Genomic DNA, 19,572 nt, shown 5'->3' on the forward strand with positions numbered 1-19,572 from the left:
AAATTTTAGATCATATCATTGAAAATTCACACTTGGCTTAACTTACCGTATTTTTCGGACCATAAGACGCACCTGATGATAAGACGCACCCAGTTTTTAGAGCAGGAAAACAAGAAAAAAAATATTCTGAACCAAATAGTATCAGTATACTAAAACAGGGCTTTTCAACCTTTTCATCCATTGTACCACTTTTAGGACAAGGCAATGTCCGAGTACCACAAGTTGCCCAGCAAGGTGTCAAAAACCTGACACCCCCCCAAAAAAGGAAAAAAAATGATAAAGTACAGGTAGTCCTCGACTTACAACGATTTACTTAGTGACTGTTCAAAGGTACGATGGCACTGAAAAAAGCGACTTATGATCATTTTTCACACTTATGACCATTGCAGCATCACCAGGGTCATGTGATTTACATTCGGATGCTTGGCAATTGATTCATATTTATGATGGTCACATTGTTCCAGGGTCATGTGATCGCCTTTTGCAACCTTCTGACAAGCAAAGTTAGTGGGGAAACCAGATTCACTTAACAATCATGTTACTAATTTAATTTCTCTCTCTTCTTCTCTTTTTCTCCCTCTCTCCACCTCCCTCTTTCTCTCTCACTTTCTCTCCCTCTCCTTCTTTCTCTATTTTTCTCTTTCCCTCTATTTCTCCCTCTACTTCCCTCTCTTTCTTTCTCCTTCTTTCTCTCTCCCTCTTTCTCTCCCTCTATTTTTCTTTTTCCCTCTATTTCTCCCTCTCTCCCTTTCTTTCTCTCCCTCTCTTTCTCTCCCTTTCTTTCTCCTTCTCTCTCTCTCCATTTCTCTCCCTTCCTATCTTTCTCCTCTCTCCCTCTTTCTCTCCCTCCCTATTTCTTTTTCCTTCTCTCTCTCCCTATCTTTCTCTCTTTCTCTCTCTCCCTCCCTCTCCCATTGTCCCTTCCTTCCTTCCTTCCTTCCTTCCTTCCTTCCTTCCTTCCTTCCTTCCTTCCTTCCTTCCTTCCTTCCTTCCTTCCTTCCTTTTTTCCTTCCTTCTCTCCCTCTTTGTCCTTCCCTCTCTGTGTTAGAGCAGTACCCATGGAGGCGGCCCTGCAGCCCGGCTTTCTCTTGCAGAAAGCAAGCTGAAACGGAGCAAGGGAGATTGCCAGGAACGCGATCTCGCGTGGTTTCAGTTTCCCTTGCTACAAGAGAAAGCAGGCTGAAACAGAGTGAGGGAGATTGCAGCAGTGCAAGATCGCGTTCCTGGCAATCTCCCTTGCTCCGTTTCAGCCTGCTTTCTCTTGTAGCAAGGGAAGCTGAAACCAAGCGAGGGAGATTGCAGGAGTGCGAGATCGGCGTTTCTCAGCACGTGCCGAGTTGTGCTCCTGGCAATCTCCCTTGCTTTCCACTTGCGGAGGTTGGGGCTAGCCATACGAATCACCTTCGGACCATAAGACGCACCCTCGTTTTCCCCCTCACTTTTGGGGGGAAAAAGTGCGTCTTATGGTCCGAAAAATACGGTAACTGTCCCTTCTGATAAATTTTCTCTGCTCTCCTGCTTCAGGCTCAGATTTCATTGTCCAGATGTTGTCTTGACCAGAGATCTTCTTTTCTATCTCCCAGGGTCATTCTCACATACCATTACAAGCTCTTCCAACATTCCCACAAAGGTGTGGAGTTGGGGGGAAGAATTTGTTCCCTCAGTTGATAAAGCAGTCCATAGGCAAAAAATCAGATGGATTTCCCCTGTATTTCCTTCTGCCCACTCTAGGAAGAATTGGAGCCAGTGAGAAGTAATGGGTTTAATACCCAACTACCAATTGAGCAAAAAAACTGTTTTAGTTGGCTACACTGAAAGGCATGCCAAATATTTCCAACTTGATCCAATGTGCTTCAGTTGTCCCCTCAGCCAAAAGCTGTGAGATCTCATTTTGAATTCTGCAGAAAGATGCCCGTTGTGTTCATAGGATATCTCTGCTTAATTTGTGAAAGAAAGCTCTCAGATTAATCTTGGGAAACTTGTTTCCTTGTCCAGGATGTTGTGTCTTTGGAGGAAGTAGCCGTGTATTTCTCCAAAGAGGAGTGGTCTTGGCTGGATCCTGACCAAAAGGCACTCCATGAGGAAGTCATGCTGGAGAATTCCAGGAATCTGGCTTCTCTCGGTAAGAACCCCCACCTGTGCTCAGAATTGTACAGAAGGGATGGGTGGGGGGCTTAGATGTTATTTCTGATAGGAAAATATCACTTTTTATTTATATCAGCCAGCCAGCATTCGCTCTTAAGGCAGAACTGGAACTCCCAGTCACCCAGTTTCTAGTCTGGTGCCTTCACCATTGGAGCAAACTGACTGAGATGTGCCCATTTGTGTTCTCAGTTTGGCATCATTCCAAGTTGAGGGTGGGGAGCTTTTGTCATCCAGAAATTGTATTGACTTTCAAAGATTCTGTCTGACAGACAAGTGGAGATGAGGTTTTTCACTGAAGTTGGGGAGTTGGTGGGTATGTTGCTGTCCCAGCATTATAACAGTGTCCAATAGCAACTTGGGGAGTTTGTAGCCCCATGGAATTGTCCCAGGTCATTAAACAGGCTGACACACACGGTTGGTCAAAGTTTAGGACAAGGTTTTGCTTACTTTCATTCGGAGGTCATCCAGTTTTGATGACCTAAATTTCAAAAGAAAAGATTTGGTCATTCCCCTACTCTTGCTACAGTTTTCATTTTTCTTTTTCAAGGCTTTAATGGGCAAGAGAATAAGAATTGCAAGGAGGAATGCCAAGCGATCCATCTGAGAGAGAGAAAAGACAGCTTTACAGATCAAGTGCAACCAAAGAGTAATGAAACAAAGCCATCACAAAGTGGAGTTAAAGAAGGCTTTCCTCCGGTCAGTTTGCTTCCTAACCCTACAAGCACCGATACGGAAGAAGAACCTTATAAATGCATAGAGTCTGGAAAGAGCTTTAATATATCTGCTAATCTTATTTCCCATAAAAAGACACATTCAGAGGAGAAACGATATGCCTGCAAGGAATGTGGAAAGATCTTCCATGATAATCACTGTCTTAGAACTCATGAAAGGAATCACACAGGAGAACGGCCTTATAAATGCATGGAGTGTGGAAAGACCTTTAGTTATGGCAGTAAACTTACTTCCCACAAGAGGGTCCACACAGGAGAGAGGCCATATCAATGCATGGAGTGTGGAAAGACCTTTACGTGTAGCAGCACTCTTAATAACCACAAGAGGATCCACACAGGGGAGAAGCCATATCAATGCATGGAGTGTGGAAAGGTCTTTAGTAAGAATTCGAATCTCACCTCTCATAAAAGGATCCACACAGGTGAGAAGCCGTATCAGTGCTTGGAGTGTGGAAAGGCCTTTACTTGTAGCAGTCATCTTAATTCTCACAAGAAGATCCACACAGGAGAGAAGCCATATCAATGTGTGGAGTGTGGAAAGAGCTTTAGTAAGAAGTTGAGTCTCACTTCTCATACAAGGATCCACACAGGTGAGATGCCATATAAATGCATGGAGTCTGGAAAGAGCTTTAATAAATCTGCTAATCTTATTTCCCATAAAAAGACACATTCAGAAGAGAAACGATATGCCTGCAAGGAATGTGGAAAGACCTTCCGTGATAATCACTGTCTTAGAACTCATGAAAGGAATCACACAGGAGAGAAGCCGTATAAATGTGCGGAATGTGGAGAGAGCTTTAGGTGGAATTCGAATCTTGCCTCCCATAAATGGATCCATGCAGGGGAGAAGCCATATCAATGCATGGAGTGCGGAAAGGGCTTTAGTCAGAACTGGAGTCTCATTTCTCATAAAAGGATCCATACAGGCGACAAGCCATATCAATGTGTGGAATGTGGAAAGACCTTTACTTGTAGCAGTACCCTTAATTCCCACAAGAGGATCCACACAGGCGAGAAGCCATACCAATGCATGGAGTGTGGAAAGTCCTTTATTTATAGCAGTCGTCTTAATACCCACAAGAGGATCCACACAGGAGAGAAGCCATATCAATGCACGGAGTGTGGAAAGACCTTTCATCGTAGCAGTAATCTTATTTCCCACAAGAGGATCCACATAGGAGAGATGCCATATAAATGTCTGGAATGTGGAAAGGGCTTTAGGTGGAATTGTGATCTCACCTCTCATAAAAAGATCCACACAGGCGAGAAGCCATATCAATGCATGGAGTGTGGAAAGGCCTTTACTTGTAGCAGTCATCTTTATTCCCACAAGAGGATCCACATAGGAGAGATGCCATATAAATGTGTGGAATGTGGAAAGGGCTTTAGGTGGAATTGTGATCTCACCTCTCATAAAAAGATCCACACTTGAGAGAAGCCATATCAATGCATGGAGTGTGGAAAGGGCTTTATTCAGAACTGGTCTCATTTCTCATATGGGGATCCATATGGGGAAGCATCCATATGAATGAATGCATGGCGTGTGGAAAGCGCTTTGCGAGAAATTACACTCTTACTTGCCATAGAAAGATCCACATCTAGGCGAAACCATGTCAATACAGGAAATGTGGGAAGAGCTTCAATAGAAATACAGGTAGTCCTCGGCTTATGACTGCAATTGATCCCAAAATTTCTGTTGCTAAGCAAGACAGCTGTTACCCCTCGTGACAGGTTCTTTTGGGTTGCCTTGGGGCTTCCCTGATCTCCTGGAGGGTGATGCCTCTGATTTGTGCTGAGGGGCTTTTGAGAGGCATTCTGCTTCTCGATGACCCTCTCCCACATTTGAAACAGCCTGTTGATTTCTTAGCCGTGGACGGTGGTTTCACTGGCTCACGTGTTTGCTCGGTTGGTGGGCGGGCCCATGGTTTTTCCCAGCAGTCCCTTTTTAGTAGATCTATCTCTGCCTCCTCTGCCAGGACATACCAGTTATCGAGATGGTGTGGGTCTCCTCGAGGCAGTCAAGCATCATATAGATCGTAGTTTAGCCCGTCTTTGAAATGGCTAATGCGGATGTCTTCCAGCCAGTTCAGCTTGCTGGCAATGGCCCAGAATTCTTCTGTGTATTCAGCCACCAGCTGTCTGCCCTCCCTCACCATTTTGATTCTCTCCCAGGCCTTACAATCAGCAAAAGGGTCCTCAAACCGCCTCCTTAGGGATGACATGAATCGGTTGAAGAATGATAAATATCAGTTAAATGTAAATGTTAGTGTAAATTAAAATGAAAAATCTATTAGGTCATTGATTGCCTAAAAGATTGTATGTTCAAACAACTAGAATATATGTAAACTAAAAACTGGATATATGTAACAAAGATATTTTCTGTGTGATTGATAAGATAAAACTTGTCTTTTAATTTACAAGTAGACAGTAAATATGTAGGAGAAAAGAGGAAACGTTTATGGTAACAAACTGAAATCTGTACTAATGATATCTGTATGTAATTGTATAGTACTACTCAGCCACCATGTTGCTTTTCAAATATGTGAATGTAATATTAGAAAATCAATAAATTTTTAAAAAAATAATTAACTGTTGAAAGGTTTCAAAAATCTGTCTATGAAAGATGTCCCTTCAGGGTTTTTTTAAAAAAAGATTTACAGAGAAGGACAGGGCAAGCCATGTCTTGTATGCACATTCTAAATACAGACCTCCTCACAATGCAGTTTTGGGAGATAGCATCACAGAAGATGGCCAACCCAACCCTCTAACTTAGCACGTTCCCAATGATTTAGCTGTTCAGGAGGATGTAGGTGTGAGGATGTGGCTTTTTCAAAGGAAAACACCAGGGACCAATCCTGGGCTATCTTGCTTATCCAACTCACCTTTGTGATAGCTCAGGGTGGCCCCATTCCACTGTGGGTGGCCACTATTTTAGATCATTTATATATCCTAGCAGACTTTCATCTTATTGGGTTACATAAAACATTATATTTTGCCCCTCCCCCCCAAATGTTGCAGTGGGGATATTTGGTCAAAGAAAATCTCTCAAAAGCCAGGACTGAACCAACAGTCAGAATGTTTGAAATTGTGCTTCCCCTGTCCTTCCCTCTACCAGCTGAGCTCTGGAAGGGCACCAAGCATAAGGAACAACATCTCATTAACTCTTAGAATGCTGTAATCTCCAGACTAAGGTGGCCGGCCAGCGATAAGGCCATGCTGATTTATAGTTGCCCATGCCCAGGGGTGGACAACCTTGCCTCTTTTATGACCCATGGACTTCAACCAGGCTCAAGGTTGACTCAGCCTTCCATCTTTCCGAGGTAGGTCAAATGAAGACCCAGATTGTTGGGGGCAATAAGCTGACTTTGTAATAATGCTGCTTGGGGGGGGCGAAAGCCCTAATAAGCAGGCATATACATAGAATGAAGGCTATTGCTAAGCACATTGATTTGTGCTTAGATTGTAAGGCACCCTGAGTCTTCGGAGAAGGGCGGGATATAAATGGGATTAAAATAAAAATAAAATAAACTTCCAGAATTCGGGAGCCAGCCATGCTGAGGGGAAAGGGAGAATTTCCAAGCTGAGCCATGCTGGCTCAGGAATTCTGGGAGTTGGAAGTCCATGAGTCATAAAAGAGCCAAGGTTGCCTATCCCTGCCCATGCCTATCCTTTTTTGTGGTCTAGTGGTTTTCACATTTACCTCACAGGCAAAAGGCTCAAAACCAGGCAGAAACACATCTTTTTCTCAGCATCAGAGCCACTTCTCGCTCAGAGAAAGGGCAGGAAAAGGCTTCATCCCTAAGACAAGCAAGAACCCCATACCATTTTCTCTTTTATTGGGGAGGGAATGAATGAGGAGAGGCTGATTTCAAGCCACCGATCAAGGAAGGCTGGTCATCCCAAGTGAGTGGAGAATAAAGCCTGACTTGAGTTTCAGCTCCCAGAATTCTGAACATGAGGGAAAAGGGAGGGTTTCCCATCCACAACACGGGAGGAGGAGGAGGAGGAGGAGAACTCCTGAGGTGCACTAAGTGTTTTGCTAATTTCTGAGGCAGCTCTTGAGGAAAATGATTTTTGAGCTTCAACAAAGATTTCCTCAGTGTTCACAAATAACACATCGTTCCCAGAAATTAAGAAGAGGAAGCTCTAAAACTGCAATCTGTATAGATGACACCATCATATTTAGAAAGGCAAGACGTTAGAGAGACCCAATCCCACGCCCATCATCCCTGGCCCCCTTCGGCGCCCTTGCAGGATCCCCTGGCATAGCGCAGAGCGCCCACCAGGGGTCTCCCTCGGCAGCGGTTGGAAGGGATGGGCAGTCGCCTTCCGGAGGGAACTGAGCATGCGCCTGGCTCTTCCGCCATCTGAAGGGAGATTCGTACTTGCCGGAAAGGCTGGAAGCGCCTCTGCTTTTTCTGCCGTGTCCGATTCTGCTCCCCTTCGCTGCGGCCCTTAGGCTGAGCCAGCGGGCCAAGAGGCCGTGAGGAATCCCCGCACGGGGGGCGATCCAGACGTGACTCAGAGTGAGTGGAGGGGGAGGAGGGGGCTTTCCTCTGATGCTGGAGGCGGGCGTGGAGTATGCAAAGCTTCATTGAGTTCCTCTGGTTGGGTTGTACGCAAGGCTGCAGTTCCACGTGTCAAGAGTTGAGTGCGAGGTGTGTAAGGACTGGAACTCGGTTTCCTCGTTTCCCTCCTTTCCTCACTATCCGTTGGTGGCTCTGCCGGTGCATTGGATGGTGGTTTGTTAATTCTGGCTTCTGGAGTTCACCCAGGACAGGGGAAGGGAACCTCGGCTCTTTTAGGACTCAAGGACTTCAACTCCCAGAATTCCTGAGCCAGCTATGAGCCATAAAAGAGCCGAGGTTGCCTTCCCCTGACCCAGAGGTTTGGGCCACGAGGTTAATGAGGTTCTGCTGCCTTATGTTTTACTAGAAATTCAAATGTTGATTAACCTGCTTGCTAAATCGATTTAGATAGGCACTCACGTGAATTTTCTTCTGCCTGGAGACATTTATAATTTGGATTGTGCAAAAGGTAGTTCTTTCTAGGGAGGAACAGAAACGATTCGATATAATTAATCTGTTAACAGAAACAGAAACCCAAATGTATTTATCTGATATTTTGATTCCTTGATAGAAGTTGAGCAAGAAGAGAAGAGTGCTACAGAACTCTCCCCAAAAATAAATTAGTCTGTCTAATAAGATTCCCAACCACCCCGATTTTACCAGACATTGGTGAGTTCATAAGAATTTTTTGTTGATTTGTTTATGGAGGAGGATGCTCAGTATTCAAATTTGTCACCCTGTTGCAACCCCCTGTGTTTTGCTTTTCAGATACCTAAGCTGCTTCTGCTGGAGACTGAAGTATCTTGTGAGTGAAGAGGCCTGAATGGCATTAGGAGAATTGGACAGACCCCTTGTGATTAGGAAGACCTGGGGAGATCAGTCCATTTTCGTGCTGGATTAGATGGAGGGAGAAAGCCCAGCAGATTTAGAAGTTGGAAAAGGCCCTGCAGCTGCTCTGCCTTGGAGCTGTGGGACGAATTGGGCAAGTCCTGGGCAGAAGAGCCAAGAAGAAGAAGCCAACAGTTCAGACGTCCAATGCTGTCACTTCAGAATAGTGCAGTTCCAGGAGGGGAGGGGTCCCCGAGATGTTTGCAGTCAGCTTCACCGCCTTTGCTGTCAGTGGCTGCAGCCAGAAAGACACACGAAGGCCCAGATGCTGGACCTGGTGCTCCTGGAGCAATTTCTGGCTTTCCTTCCCCCAGAGATGGAGAAATGGGTGCGGGAGTGTGGAGTGGAAACCAGTTCCCAGGCGGTGGCCCTTGCCGAAGGCTTCTTGCTGAGTCAGAAGGAAGAAAAAATTCAAGAAGAGTTGCAGGTGTGAGAATGTAATTACCGTATGTCAGTTCCAAAGAGAATCTCTCTGAATTTGTCAATGTGTCTCTGGTAGAATTTTCTGGGATTATGAACTAAGACCCATTGTTCTATTCTTCTTCCAGAGGATGCATTTGGGGCAATTCTTGGATTCTCACTTTTCAGCTTAATCGATGGACGTTGGGGTCTGCTAGGTTGCGTGCTCAATCCTGATAATTCATTTCTGTCTCTGTACTCTTCCCTTCTTTCTCTTGTCACGTCTTGTCCAGAAATCCTTGCAAGCTATCACTGAGTATCCCCAGGGGTGGAAAGATTCATCCAAATCCTCCCAGGAGTTGTTATTCAGGGAGAACTTCCAGAAAGGTCAAAGTCAAGACACCGCACTAGGTAACCGAAGTTCTTTTCATGTGATGTGAGGTTTGGACATCCAGGTGATTGTTTTGTTCATCTTGAGTGAAATCTCTCTGCTTCCACTGTTTTCTATCTCACAGATAATAGAAAGCTGTCCATAGTGTTTTTAGAACCACCTTCTCTTTGTGGTGGAGCTGAAAGAGTGGCTGAACCTCTGCCTCAGGTAGGAGGAGAAATATCGGAAAAGTCCATGAAGCTTGGATGGGTTTCATTTTATTCTGTATAATATTCAATGTGTAATGTTGCTGTTTCGAATGTATAATGTTGCTCTTTCCAAGCAAGACAAATTTTAGATCATGTCATTGAAATTTCTCTCTTACCTATCCCTTCTGATCAATTTTCTCTGCCCTCCTGCTTCAGGCTCAGATTTCATTGTCCAGATGTTGTCTTGACCAGAGATCTTCTTTTCTATCTCCCAGGGTCATTCTCACATACCATTACACGCTCTCCCAACACTCCCACGAAGGTGTGGAGTTGGGGGGAAGAGTTTGTTCCCTCAGTTGATAAAGCAGTCCATAGGCAAAAAATCAGATGGATTTCCCCTGTATTTCCTTCTGCCCACTCTAGGAAGAATTTAATACCCAACTACCAATTGAGCAGAAAAACTGTTTTTGTTGGCTACACTGAAAGGCATTCCAAATATTTCCAACTTGATCCAATGTGCTTCAGTTGTGCCGTCAGCCAAAAGCTGTGAGATCTCATTCTGAATACTGCAGAAAGATGCCTTTTTTGTTCATAGGATCTCTCTGCTTAATTGGTGAAAGAAAACTGTCACATTATTCTTGGGATTATCTGCTAATTGGGAAACTTGTTTCCCTGTCCAGGATGTTGTGTCTTTGGAGGAAGTGGCCGTGTATTTCTCCGAAGAGGAGTGGTCTCAGCTGGATCCTGACCAAAAAGCACTCCATGAGGAAGTCATGCTGGAGAATTCCAGGAATCTGGCTTCTCTCGGTAAGAACCCCCATCTGTGCTCAGAAATGTAGAGAAGGAATGTCTGGGGGGCTTAGATGTTATTTCTGATAGGAAAATATCACTTTTTATTTATATCCCATCTTCGTTATTTTTTGCTCAGGGCAGTAGACACACCCAGTACTACTTCTTCCTATTTTTCCCGAAACAACAATGCTGTGTCATGGGTTGAGCCAAGAGAGATTGGCTCAAAATCACCCAGCCAGCATTCGTGCTTAAGGCGGAACTAGAACTCCCAGTCACCCAGTTTCTAGTCTGGTGCCTTCTCCATTGGACCAAACTGACTGAGATGTGCCCACTTGTGTTCTCAGTTTGGCATCATTCCAAGTTGAGGGTGGGGGAGCTATTGCCATCCAGAAATTTTATTGACGTTCAAAGATTCTGTCTGACAGACAAGTGGAGATGAGGTTTTTCACTGAAGTTGGGGAGCTGGTGGGTATGTTGCTGTCCCAGCATTATAACAGTGTCCAATAGCACTTTGGGATTTTGTGGCCCCATGGAATTGTTCCAGGTCATTGAACAGGCTGACACACACAGTTGGTCAAAGTTTAGGACAAGGGTTTGCTTACTTTCATTCTGAGGTCATCCAGTTTTGATATATGAGAATTGGAGGGATCCCACTTAGAAATACATGTTTGGTAACAGCATGGTTTAGAATCTTCATGTTTGCCAGCAAAACCGCCTAAATATAATTTGCTAAATTTCAAAAGAAAAGATTTGCTCATTCCCCTAGTCTTGCTACAGTTTTCATTTTTCTTTTTCAAGGCTTTAATGGGCAAGAGAATAAGAATTGCAAGGAGGAATGCCAAGCGATCCATCTGAGAGAGAGAAAAGACAGCTTTACAGATCAAATGCAACCAAAGAGTAATGAAACAAAGAGATCACAAAGTGGAGTTGAAGAAGGCTTTCCTCCGGTCCGTTTGCTTCCTAACCGTACAAGCACCGATACGGAAGAAGAACCTTATAAATGCATGGAGTCTGGAAAGAGCTTTAATAAATCTGCTAATCTTATTTCCCATAAAAAGACACATTCAGAAGAGAAACGATATGCCTGCAAGGAATGTGGAAAGATCTTCCGTGATAGTTACTGTCTCAGAACTCATGAAAGGAATCACACAGGAGAACGGCCTTATAAATGCATGGAGTGTGGAAAGACCTTTAGTTATGGCAGTAAACTTACTTCCCACAAGAGGGTCCACACAGGAGAGAAACCATATCAGTGCTTGGAGTGTGGAAAGACCTTTACTTGTAGTGGTACTCTTAATAACCACAAGAGGATCCACACAGGAGAGAAGCCATACCAATGCATGGAGTGTGGAAAGACCTTTCATAGTAGCAGTAATCTTAATTCCCACAAGAAGTTCCACACAGGAGAGAAGCCATATCAATGCACGGAGTGTGGAAAGACCTTTACTTGTAGCGGCACTCTTAATAACCACAAGAGGATCCACACAGGGGAGAAGCCATATCAATGCATGGAGTGTGGAAAGGTCTTTAGTCAGAATTCGAATCTCACCTCACATAAAAGGATCCACACAGGAGAGAAGCCATATCAGTGCATGGAGTGTGGAAAGGCCTTTACTTGTAGCAGTCGTCTTAATTCTCACAAGAAGATCCACACAGGAGAGAAGCCATATCAATGCGTGGAGTGTGGAAAGAGCTTTAGTAAGAAGTTGAGTCTCACTTCTCATAAAAGGATCCACACAGGCGAGAAGCCATATCAGTGCATGGAGTGTGGAAAGGCCTTTACTTGTAGCAGTCGTCTTAATTCCCACAAGAGGATCCACACAGGTGAGATGCCATATAAATGCATGGAGTGTGGAAAGGGCTTTAATCAGAATTCCAGTCTCACCTCTCATAAAAGGATCCACACAGGCGAGAAGCCATATCAGTGCATGGAGTGTGGAAAGGCCTTTACTTGTAGCAGTCGTCTTAATTCCCACAAGAGGATCCACACAGGAGAGAAGCCATATCAATGCATGGAGTGTGGAAAGACCTTTCATAGTAGCAGTAATCTTAATTCCCACAAGAGGATCCACACAGGAGAGATGCCATATAAATGTGTGGAATGTGGAGAGAGCTTTAGGTGGAATTCTAATTTTGCCTCCCATAAAAGGATCCACACAGGAGAGAAGCCATATCAATGTGTGGATTGTGGAAAGGCCTTTAGGTGGAATTGTGATCTCACCTCTCATAAAAAGATCCACACTTGAGAGCAGCCATATCAATGCATGGAGTGTGGCAAGGCCTTTATTCAGAACTGAAGTCTCATTTCTCATAAAAGGATCCATATGGGGAAGCATCCATATGAATGAATGCATGGTGTGTGGAAAGAGCTTTGCGAGAAATTACACTCTTACTTGCCATAGAAAGATCCACATCTAGGCGAAACCATGTCAATACAGGAAATGTGAGAAGAGCTTCAATAGAAATACAGGTAGTCCTCGGCTTATGACTGCAATTGATCCCAAAATTTCTATTGCTAAGCAAGACAGCTGTTACCCTCATGGCAGGTTCTTTTGGGTTGCCTTGGGGCTTCCCTGATCTGGAGGATGATGCCTCTGATTTGCATTGAGGGGCTTTTGAGAGGCATTCTGCTTCTCGATGACCCTCTCTCCCACATTTCAAACAGCCTGTTGATTTCTTAGCCGTGAACGGTGGTTTCACTGGCTCACGTGTTCGCTCGGACGGTGGTTTTCCCCAGCAGTCCCTTTTTAGTAGATCTATCTCTGCCTCCTCTGCCAGGACATACCAATTATCGAGATGGTGTGGGTCTCCTCGAGGCAGTCAAGCATCATATGGATTGTAGTTTAGTCCGTCTTTGAAATGACTAAGGCGGATGTCTTCCGGCCTGTTCAGCTTGCTGGCAATGGCCCGGAATTCTTCTGTGTATTCAGCCACTGGCCATCTGCCCTGCCTCACCATTTTGATTCTCTCCCGGGCCTTACGATCAGCCAAAGGGTCCTCAAACAGCTTCCTGAGGGATGACATGAATCGGTTAAAGAATGATAAATATCAAATGTTAAATGTAAATGTTAGTGGAAATTAAAACTGAAAAATCTTTTAGGTCAAAAGATTGTATGTTCAAACAACTAGAATATATGTTAACTAAAAATTATGGATATATGTAACAAAGATATTTTCTGTGTGATTGATAAGATAAAACTTGTCTTTTAATTTACAAGTAGACAGTAAATATGTAGGAAAAAAGGAAACGTTTATGGTAACAAACTGAAATCTGTACTAATGATATCTCTGTATGTAATTGTATAGTACTACTCAGCCACCACGTTGCTTTTCAAATATGTGAATGTAATATTAGAAAATCAATAAATTTTTTAAAAAATAATTAACTGTTGAAAGGTTTCAAAGATCTGTCTAAGAAAGATGTCCCTTCAGGGTTTTTTTTTTAAAAAGATTTACAGAGAAGGACAGGGCAAGCCATGTCTTGTATGCACATTCTAAATACAGACCTTCTCACAATGCAGTTTTGGGAGAAAACATCACAGAAGATGGCCAACCCAACCCTCCCCTCTAACTTGAAAGATGGCCAACCCAACCCTCTAACTTAGCACATTCCCAATGGTTTAGCTGTTCAGGAGGATGTAGGTGTGAGGATGTAAATGTGAGGATGTGGCTTTTTCAAAGGAAAACACCAGGGACCAGTCCTGGGCTATCTTGCTTATCCAACTCACCTTTGTGATAGCTCAAGATGGCCCCATTCCACTGTGGGTGGCCACTATTTTAGATCATTTATATATCCTAGCAGAGTTTCATCTTATTGGGTTACATAACACATTATATTTTGCCCCTCCCCCCCAAATGTTGCAGTGGGGATATTTGGTCACATTCAGAAGAGAAACGATATGCCTGCAAGGAATGTGGAAAGGTCTTCCGTGATAGTTACTGTCTCAGAACTCATGAAAGGAATCACACAGGAGAACGGCCTTATAAATGTATGGAGTGTGGAAAGACCTTTACTTGTAGCAGTCATCTTAATTCTCACAAGAAGATCCACACAGGAGAGAGGCCATATCAATGCATGGAGTGTGGAAAGACCTTTACTTGTAGAAGTACTCTTAATAACCACAAGAGGATCCACACAGGTGAGAAGTCATATCAATGCATGGAGTGTGGAAAGACCTTTACTTGTAGAAGTACTCTTAATAACCACAAGAGGATCCACACAGGTGAGAAGCCATATCAATGCATGGAGTGTGGAAAGACCTTTACTTGTAGAAGTACTCTTAATAACCACAAGAGGATCCACACAGGCGACAAGCCATATCAGTGCATGGAGTGTGGAAAGGCCTTTACTTGTAGCAGTCGTCTTAATTCCCACAAGAAGATCCACACAGGAGAGAAGCCATATCAATGTGTGGAGTGTGGAAAGGGCTTTAATCAGAATTCCAGTCTCACCTCTCATGAAAGGATCCACACAGGCGAGAAGCCATATCAGTGCGTGGAGTGTGGAAAGGCCATTACTCGTATCAGTCGTCTTAATTCCCACAAGAGGATCCACACAGGCGAGATGCCATATCAGTGCGTGGAGTGTGGAAAGACCTTTCATAGTAGCAGTAATCTTAATTCCCACAAGAGGATTCACACAGGAGAGATGCCATATAAATGTGTGGAATGTGGAAAGGGCTTTAGGTGGAATTGTGATCTCACCTCTCATAAAAGATCCACACAGGAGAGAAGCCATATCAGTGCATGGAGTGAAGAAAGGGTTTTAATCAGAACTGGAGTCTCATTTCTCATAAAAGGATCCATATGGGGAAGAAACCATATGAATGAATGCATTGTGTGTTGAAAGAGCTTTGTGATAAATTACACTCTTGCCATAGAAAGATCCACATATATTAATAATAATAATAAGTTGGAAGGGACCTTGGAGGTCATCTAGTCCAACCACCTGCTAAGGCAGGAAACCCTATACCATTTCAGACAAATGGCTGTCCAGTCTCTTCTTAAAAACCTCCAGTCTTGGAGCATTCACAGCTTCTGGAGGCAGGTTGTTCCACTGGTTAGTTGTTCTAACTGTCAGGAAGCTTCTCCTTAGTTCTAGGTTGCTTCTCTCCTTGACTAGTTTCCATCCATTGCTTCTTCTCCTGCCTTCAGGTGCTTTGGAGAATAGCTTGACTCCCTCTTCTTTGTGGCGGCCCCTGAGTTATTGGAACACTGCTATCATGTCACCCCTCACCCTTTTCTTCATTAAACTACACATACCCAATTCCAGCAACCGTTCCCTATATGTTTTAGCCTCCAGTCTCTCAATCATCTTTGTTGCTCTTCTCTGTACTCTTTCTAGAGTCTCGACATCTTTTTTACATCATGGTGACCAAAACTGGATGCAGTATTCCAGGTGTGGCCTTACCAAGGCATTGTAAAGTGGTATTAGTACGAAGCCATATCAATACAGGAAATGAGGGAAGAACTTCAATAGAAATACAGGTAGTCCTCGGCTTATGACTGCAATTGATCCCAAAATTTCTGTTGCTGAGCAAGACAGCTGTTAAATGAGTTTTGCCCATTTTATGACTTTTCTTGCCACATTTGTTGAATGAATCATTGCAGTTGGTAAGTTAGTAACCCAGTTGTTAATTGAATCTAGCTTTCCCATTGGCTTTGCTTATTGTAAGGTTGCTTTTGTGCTGTTGTAACTTTGAATAGTCACTAAATGAACTGCTGTAAGTCAAGGACTACCAGTAGTCATCTAAAATCTCATGCAAGGAGCATTTGGGCAATAATCCAAATAAATACTAGACCTTGTTAGGTAGCATGTATAATTTGCCTTTCTAGTACAAATCAGAACAAGGTGGATCCCAAATCCTGTTGTGGTTTTGGCTAAGTAGGTTAGACCTGAAAAGTGAGTATCAGTGGAGATTAGGGACATTTAATTGCCCTTTCAGTGACTTGTCCAGCCTATTATTTAACAGTTGCAGATTTCCCAATCATTTGAAGCAACTCCATCTAAACAACATATACCTGATTTGTCTCAACCAGAGAAAACTTACCATTCCTTCCAGCAGAGCAGACGTGCAGGCAGAAATTCAATCCTCAATCTCTTACTAGAGTTCAACCTTTTCTTGTTTTCCAAAGTGCATAGCTAAATATCTATGGAGATTGTTAGTCTTCCAGGTCATAGTTATCCCAAATATGCTTTTTCACGAGGCAACTGGACTTTCTTTCTTTTTTCTTTGAAAACATTTCACTTCTCATCACCTCTGAAGAAGCTTCTTGGATGAGAAGTGATATGTCTAAAAAAAAAACAAAGTCCATTTGCCTCGTGGAAAAAGCGTCTTTGGGATAACTTTTCTTGTTTTGTTTAACCTTTTTACAGCTTGACATTCCACCCTTCTAAATGGGATGCAAACGATAACAGTAGCTATGGAGGAGATATATTTATATATTTATATTTATTATATAAATATAAATATATATTTATATATTTTTATATTTATTATCTATTATATATTTATATTTATTAAATTTTTATACCGCCCTTCTCCCGAAGGACTCAGGGCGGTGTACAGGGCAATAAATATTAAAAAACAAAGTACAAAAGTTAAAAAACAATTAAATAATTATGCCCGATATATACAATAATTAAAACCATGTTAAAAAACCCAGTCTATAAAGAGAACAAGATTTCACTGATGCCGAGTTGGAAAAAAATAACACAGAGGCTGTGTGTACTAAATGTGTGTACTAAATTTCTCTCTCTTCCCTTCCCTTGTTCTTGCTCCAAATAAAACAGTAAAAGGAAAATTTAAATCTTGCCGGCATCAAAAAGAGCCAAGCATCAACTGAGGAAAGGGAGTTTGGGAAAGTCCGGAGTACCTTAGGGAACACCTGCTGCCGGCATCAACTTCCCTCTGCCCTGTGCGTTCCCACAGAGAGGGCCTCCTCAGGGTGCCACCGGTCAGAGAATGTCGACTGGTGGCCCCCAGGGGGAGATCCTTCTCTGTGGGCTCCCTGGAGCTATGGAATCAGCTACCGGTTGAGCTCCGGACGGCGCCCGATCTTCGCTCCTTTCGCCGCGAGCTAAAAACATACTTTTTTGAACAAGCTGGCCTGGCCTGATGAGGGGATTGGGGGGGGTTGTTATTGTCATTTTATTGGGGTTTTAAGATGTATTTTTAGTATATGGGCATGTATTTAATCATTTTTTTTAACTTTTGTAATCCTGTATTTTTATTCTTGCCCTGTTCACCGCCCTGAGTCCTTCGGGAGAAGGGCGGTATAGAAATATTATTAAATTAAATTAAATTAAATTAAAGTGCAGGGCTAATGCCTCCTTAAGTAACACCAGCTGGCTGCAATTAGTGCAGGTTCGAGTCCCACCAGGCTCAAGGTTGACTCAGCCTTCCATCCTTCCGAGGTAGGTAAAATGAGGACCCAGATTGTTGGGGGCAATTAAGCTGACTTTGTAATAATGCCGCTTGGGGGCCCCCGAAAGCCCTAATAAGGAGGCATATACATAGAATGAAGGCTATTGCTAAGCACATTTGATTTGTGCTTCTTAGATTGTAAGCCGCCCTGAGTCTTCGGAGAAGGGCGGGATATAAATGGGAATAAAAAAAAAAGTTAGTACAATCACTGTAGGAATGGTTGGGGGCTTTTGCCACGTTAGAAAGTGCTGCAATTCACAAAGGAGTTACTACTTCATGGTGATGAAAATAACTGAATTCAGATCTACTGTGTGAGATGGTGACTAGAGATAAGCAATAGGAACGAGAAAGTATTTTTCATCCTAAAATATTTGTCGCAGGTTCCTCAACATAAACCTGTACGCATACATATACCACGGAAGAAACTTCAGACGAAGAGTTCTGAAAAGAAACCACAACTGTGGGAAGTCCTACAAACACACATGCAAAAGTTTTTCTCCAGTGAAGGTGCCAAATTCTGTTTTCCTATGGAATGACAGGGTCCCAGACAAAAGCTAAAATGGGGGGGGGGTTTGTTCATTTTATCTGTACCCTTAATTTAAATTAATGAAATAGAGTTGGTATGATTTCTTTCTATTTATATAGTTAATGAACTTTGGGTTGAATATCAATTGCAAACATCAGATTATTTTTGGAAGGGCTTACATGGTGGTTTTAAAATCTCACGCCAGCTTGAAATCATTTACAGAAAAGACAGCCTAACAATATTCTATCAGCCCTCCAAGGTAATCCAGATAGGAAACACGACCAGATAGGTTAATGTATTAATAGAATAGTGTAAGTCTGAAAGTAAACATCTGCAGTCATCTTTACATTTTCCTCCATCTGTGGGATGGGCAATATATAAATTTAATAAGTAATAAATAATGGCCTTTTGGACTATTCTTTTTGGACTATTATGCAACTGCAGTCTCCTCCTTTTATCAAATAGTTTTTTAGGCAGCATGTGAGATTCAAGGTACTAGTAATGGTATTCAAAGCCCTACATGGCAGGGGTCCGGAGTACCTGAGGGAACACCTGCTGCCGGCATCGACTTCCCTCCGCCCTGTGCGTTCCCACAGAGAGGACCTCCTCAGGGTGCCACCGGTCAGAGAATGTCGACTGGTGGCCCCCAGGGGGAGATCCTTCTCTGTGGGCGCCCCGGAGCTATGGAATCAGCTACCGGTTGAGCTCCGGACGGCGCCCGACCTTCGCTCCTTTCGCCGCGAGCTAAAAACATACTTTTTTGAACAAGCTGGCCTGGCCTGATGAGGGGATTGGGGGGGGGTTGCTATTGCTATTTTATTAGGTTTTAAAGATGTATTTTAGTATGTGGGCATTTATTTAATCTTGTTTTAACTTTTGTAATCTGTATTTTTATTCTTGCCCTGTTCACCGCCCTGAGTCCTTCGGGAGAAGGGCGGTATAGAAATAGTATTAAATAAATAAATAAATAAATAAATGTGTTTCTCTTGTCCCTCAAGAGATTCCCACAAAACATGTTCATGTAGTGTGGAAATAGCTTCTTATTTAAACCTATTCCTAGTTGTGTCCAGAAACCAGTAACTATCAAGAGAAAAATGATTTATCTAGTCAAGCATTCAAGAACTTAAATGAGTCATAGATTTTATACAATTACATAACATATACGATACATATGGAACAGTGTTACATGAATAATAAAAATAGCCGTGAAAGGACAATGCCTATCCAGTTCAAATTGTCAAAAGGCCTTCTATACATATAGAAATATTCCTGAATGTTTTTCATTACCGGTATATTGTTTCAAAGATTCCAAAATATCAAGCAAAATTATCACATTCTTCAGTTATTGTTTAAGCAAAACCATAATTTTATTAAGAGGTTATATGGTACCTCTTGCTGTTGCTCAATATTTCTGTTCTGATATCGCCTACCTCCCTTTTCTAGCTGTTCTACTGTCAGGGAATTGCTCAGTTTGCTCAGCAAATGAAATCAGAGGTGCTGAAATGAACTTGTAGTTT

General features: G+C 42.9%; 2 protein-coding genes across 7 annotated transcripts in view; both read left to right on the forward strand.

Annotated features, from left to right (window-relative positions):
* The window catches only part of LOC308664074 (zinc finger protein with KRAB and SCAN domains 5-like), a 47,451-nt gene extending 41,990 nt beyond the window's left edge, over window positions 1-5,461 (forward strand). For 4 of the 5 annotated variants that reach the window (XM_081321034.1, XM_081321036.1, XM_081321037.1 and 1 more), the window contains one exon: window positions 2,693-5,461. In XM_081321034.1, coding sequence (XP_081177160.1) covers window positions 2,693-4,308 — 1,616 coding nt within the window. In that variant the 3' untranslated portion in view covers window positions 4,309-5,461. Of the gene's footprint in view, window positions 1-1,995; window positions 2,123-2,692 lie in introns of all 5 variants that reach the window. The other variant, XM_081321038.1, reaches the window with a different exon arrangement.
* Window positions 5,462-7,484: 2,023 nt separating this feature from the next.
* On the forward strand, window positions 7,485-13,417 carry LOC308664081 (uncharacterized protein). 2 transcript variants are annotated; one of them, XM_081321054.1, is made up of 7 exons: window positions 7,485-7,615; window positions 8,016-8,113; window positions 8,213-8,759; window positions 9,025-9,142; window positions 9,247-9,329; window positions 9,991-10,117; window positions 10,901-13,417. In XM_081321054.1, the coding sequence occupies exons 3-7, from the start codon at window positions 8,346-8,348 to the stop codon at window positions 12,346-12,348; spliced, it is 2,190 nt and encodes a 729-aa protein (XP_081177180.1). In that variant the 5' UTR covers window positions 7,485-7,615; window positions 8,016-8,113; window positions 8,213-8,345; the 3' UTR covers window positions 12,349-13,417. The 2 variants fall into 2 exon arrangements, with proteins under 2 accessions (XP_081177180.1, XP_081177181.1); XM_081321055.1 differs by lacking the exon at window positions 7,485-7,615 and having other exon boundaries at window positions 7,954-8,113.
* The last annotated feature ends 6,155 nt before the right edge of the window (window positions 13,418-19,572 follow it).

This window comes from Vipera berus, assembly GCF_964194415.1.
Source record: "Vipera berus genome assembly, chromosome: 2".
NCBI classification, from domain to species: Eukaryota; Metazoa; Chordata; class Lepidosauria; order Squamata; family Viperidae; genus Vipera; species Vipera berus.

Excerpts from the sequence above, each read along its gene's own strand:
- LOC308664081 (XM_081321054.1), top strand. The coding sequence starts at position 8,346 with ATGGAGGGAGAAAGCCCAGCAGATTTAGAAGTTGGAAAAGGCCCTGCA. Across the intron at positions 9,143-9,246 it reads AAGTCAAGACACCGCACTAG|ATAATAGAAAGCTGTCCATA; the intron begins GTAACCGAAGTT and ends TCTATCTCACAG. Across the intron at positions 9,330-9,990 it reads TGGCTGAACCTCTGCCTCAG|GATGTTGTGTCTTTGGAGGA; the intron begins GTAGGAGGAGAA and ends TTCCCTGTCCAG.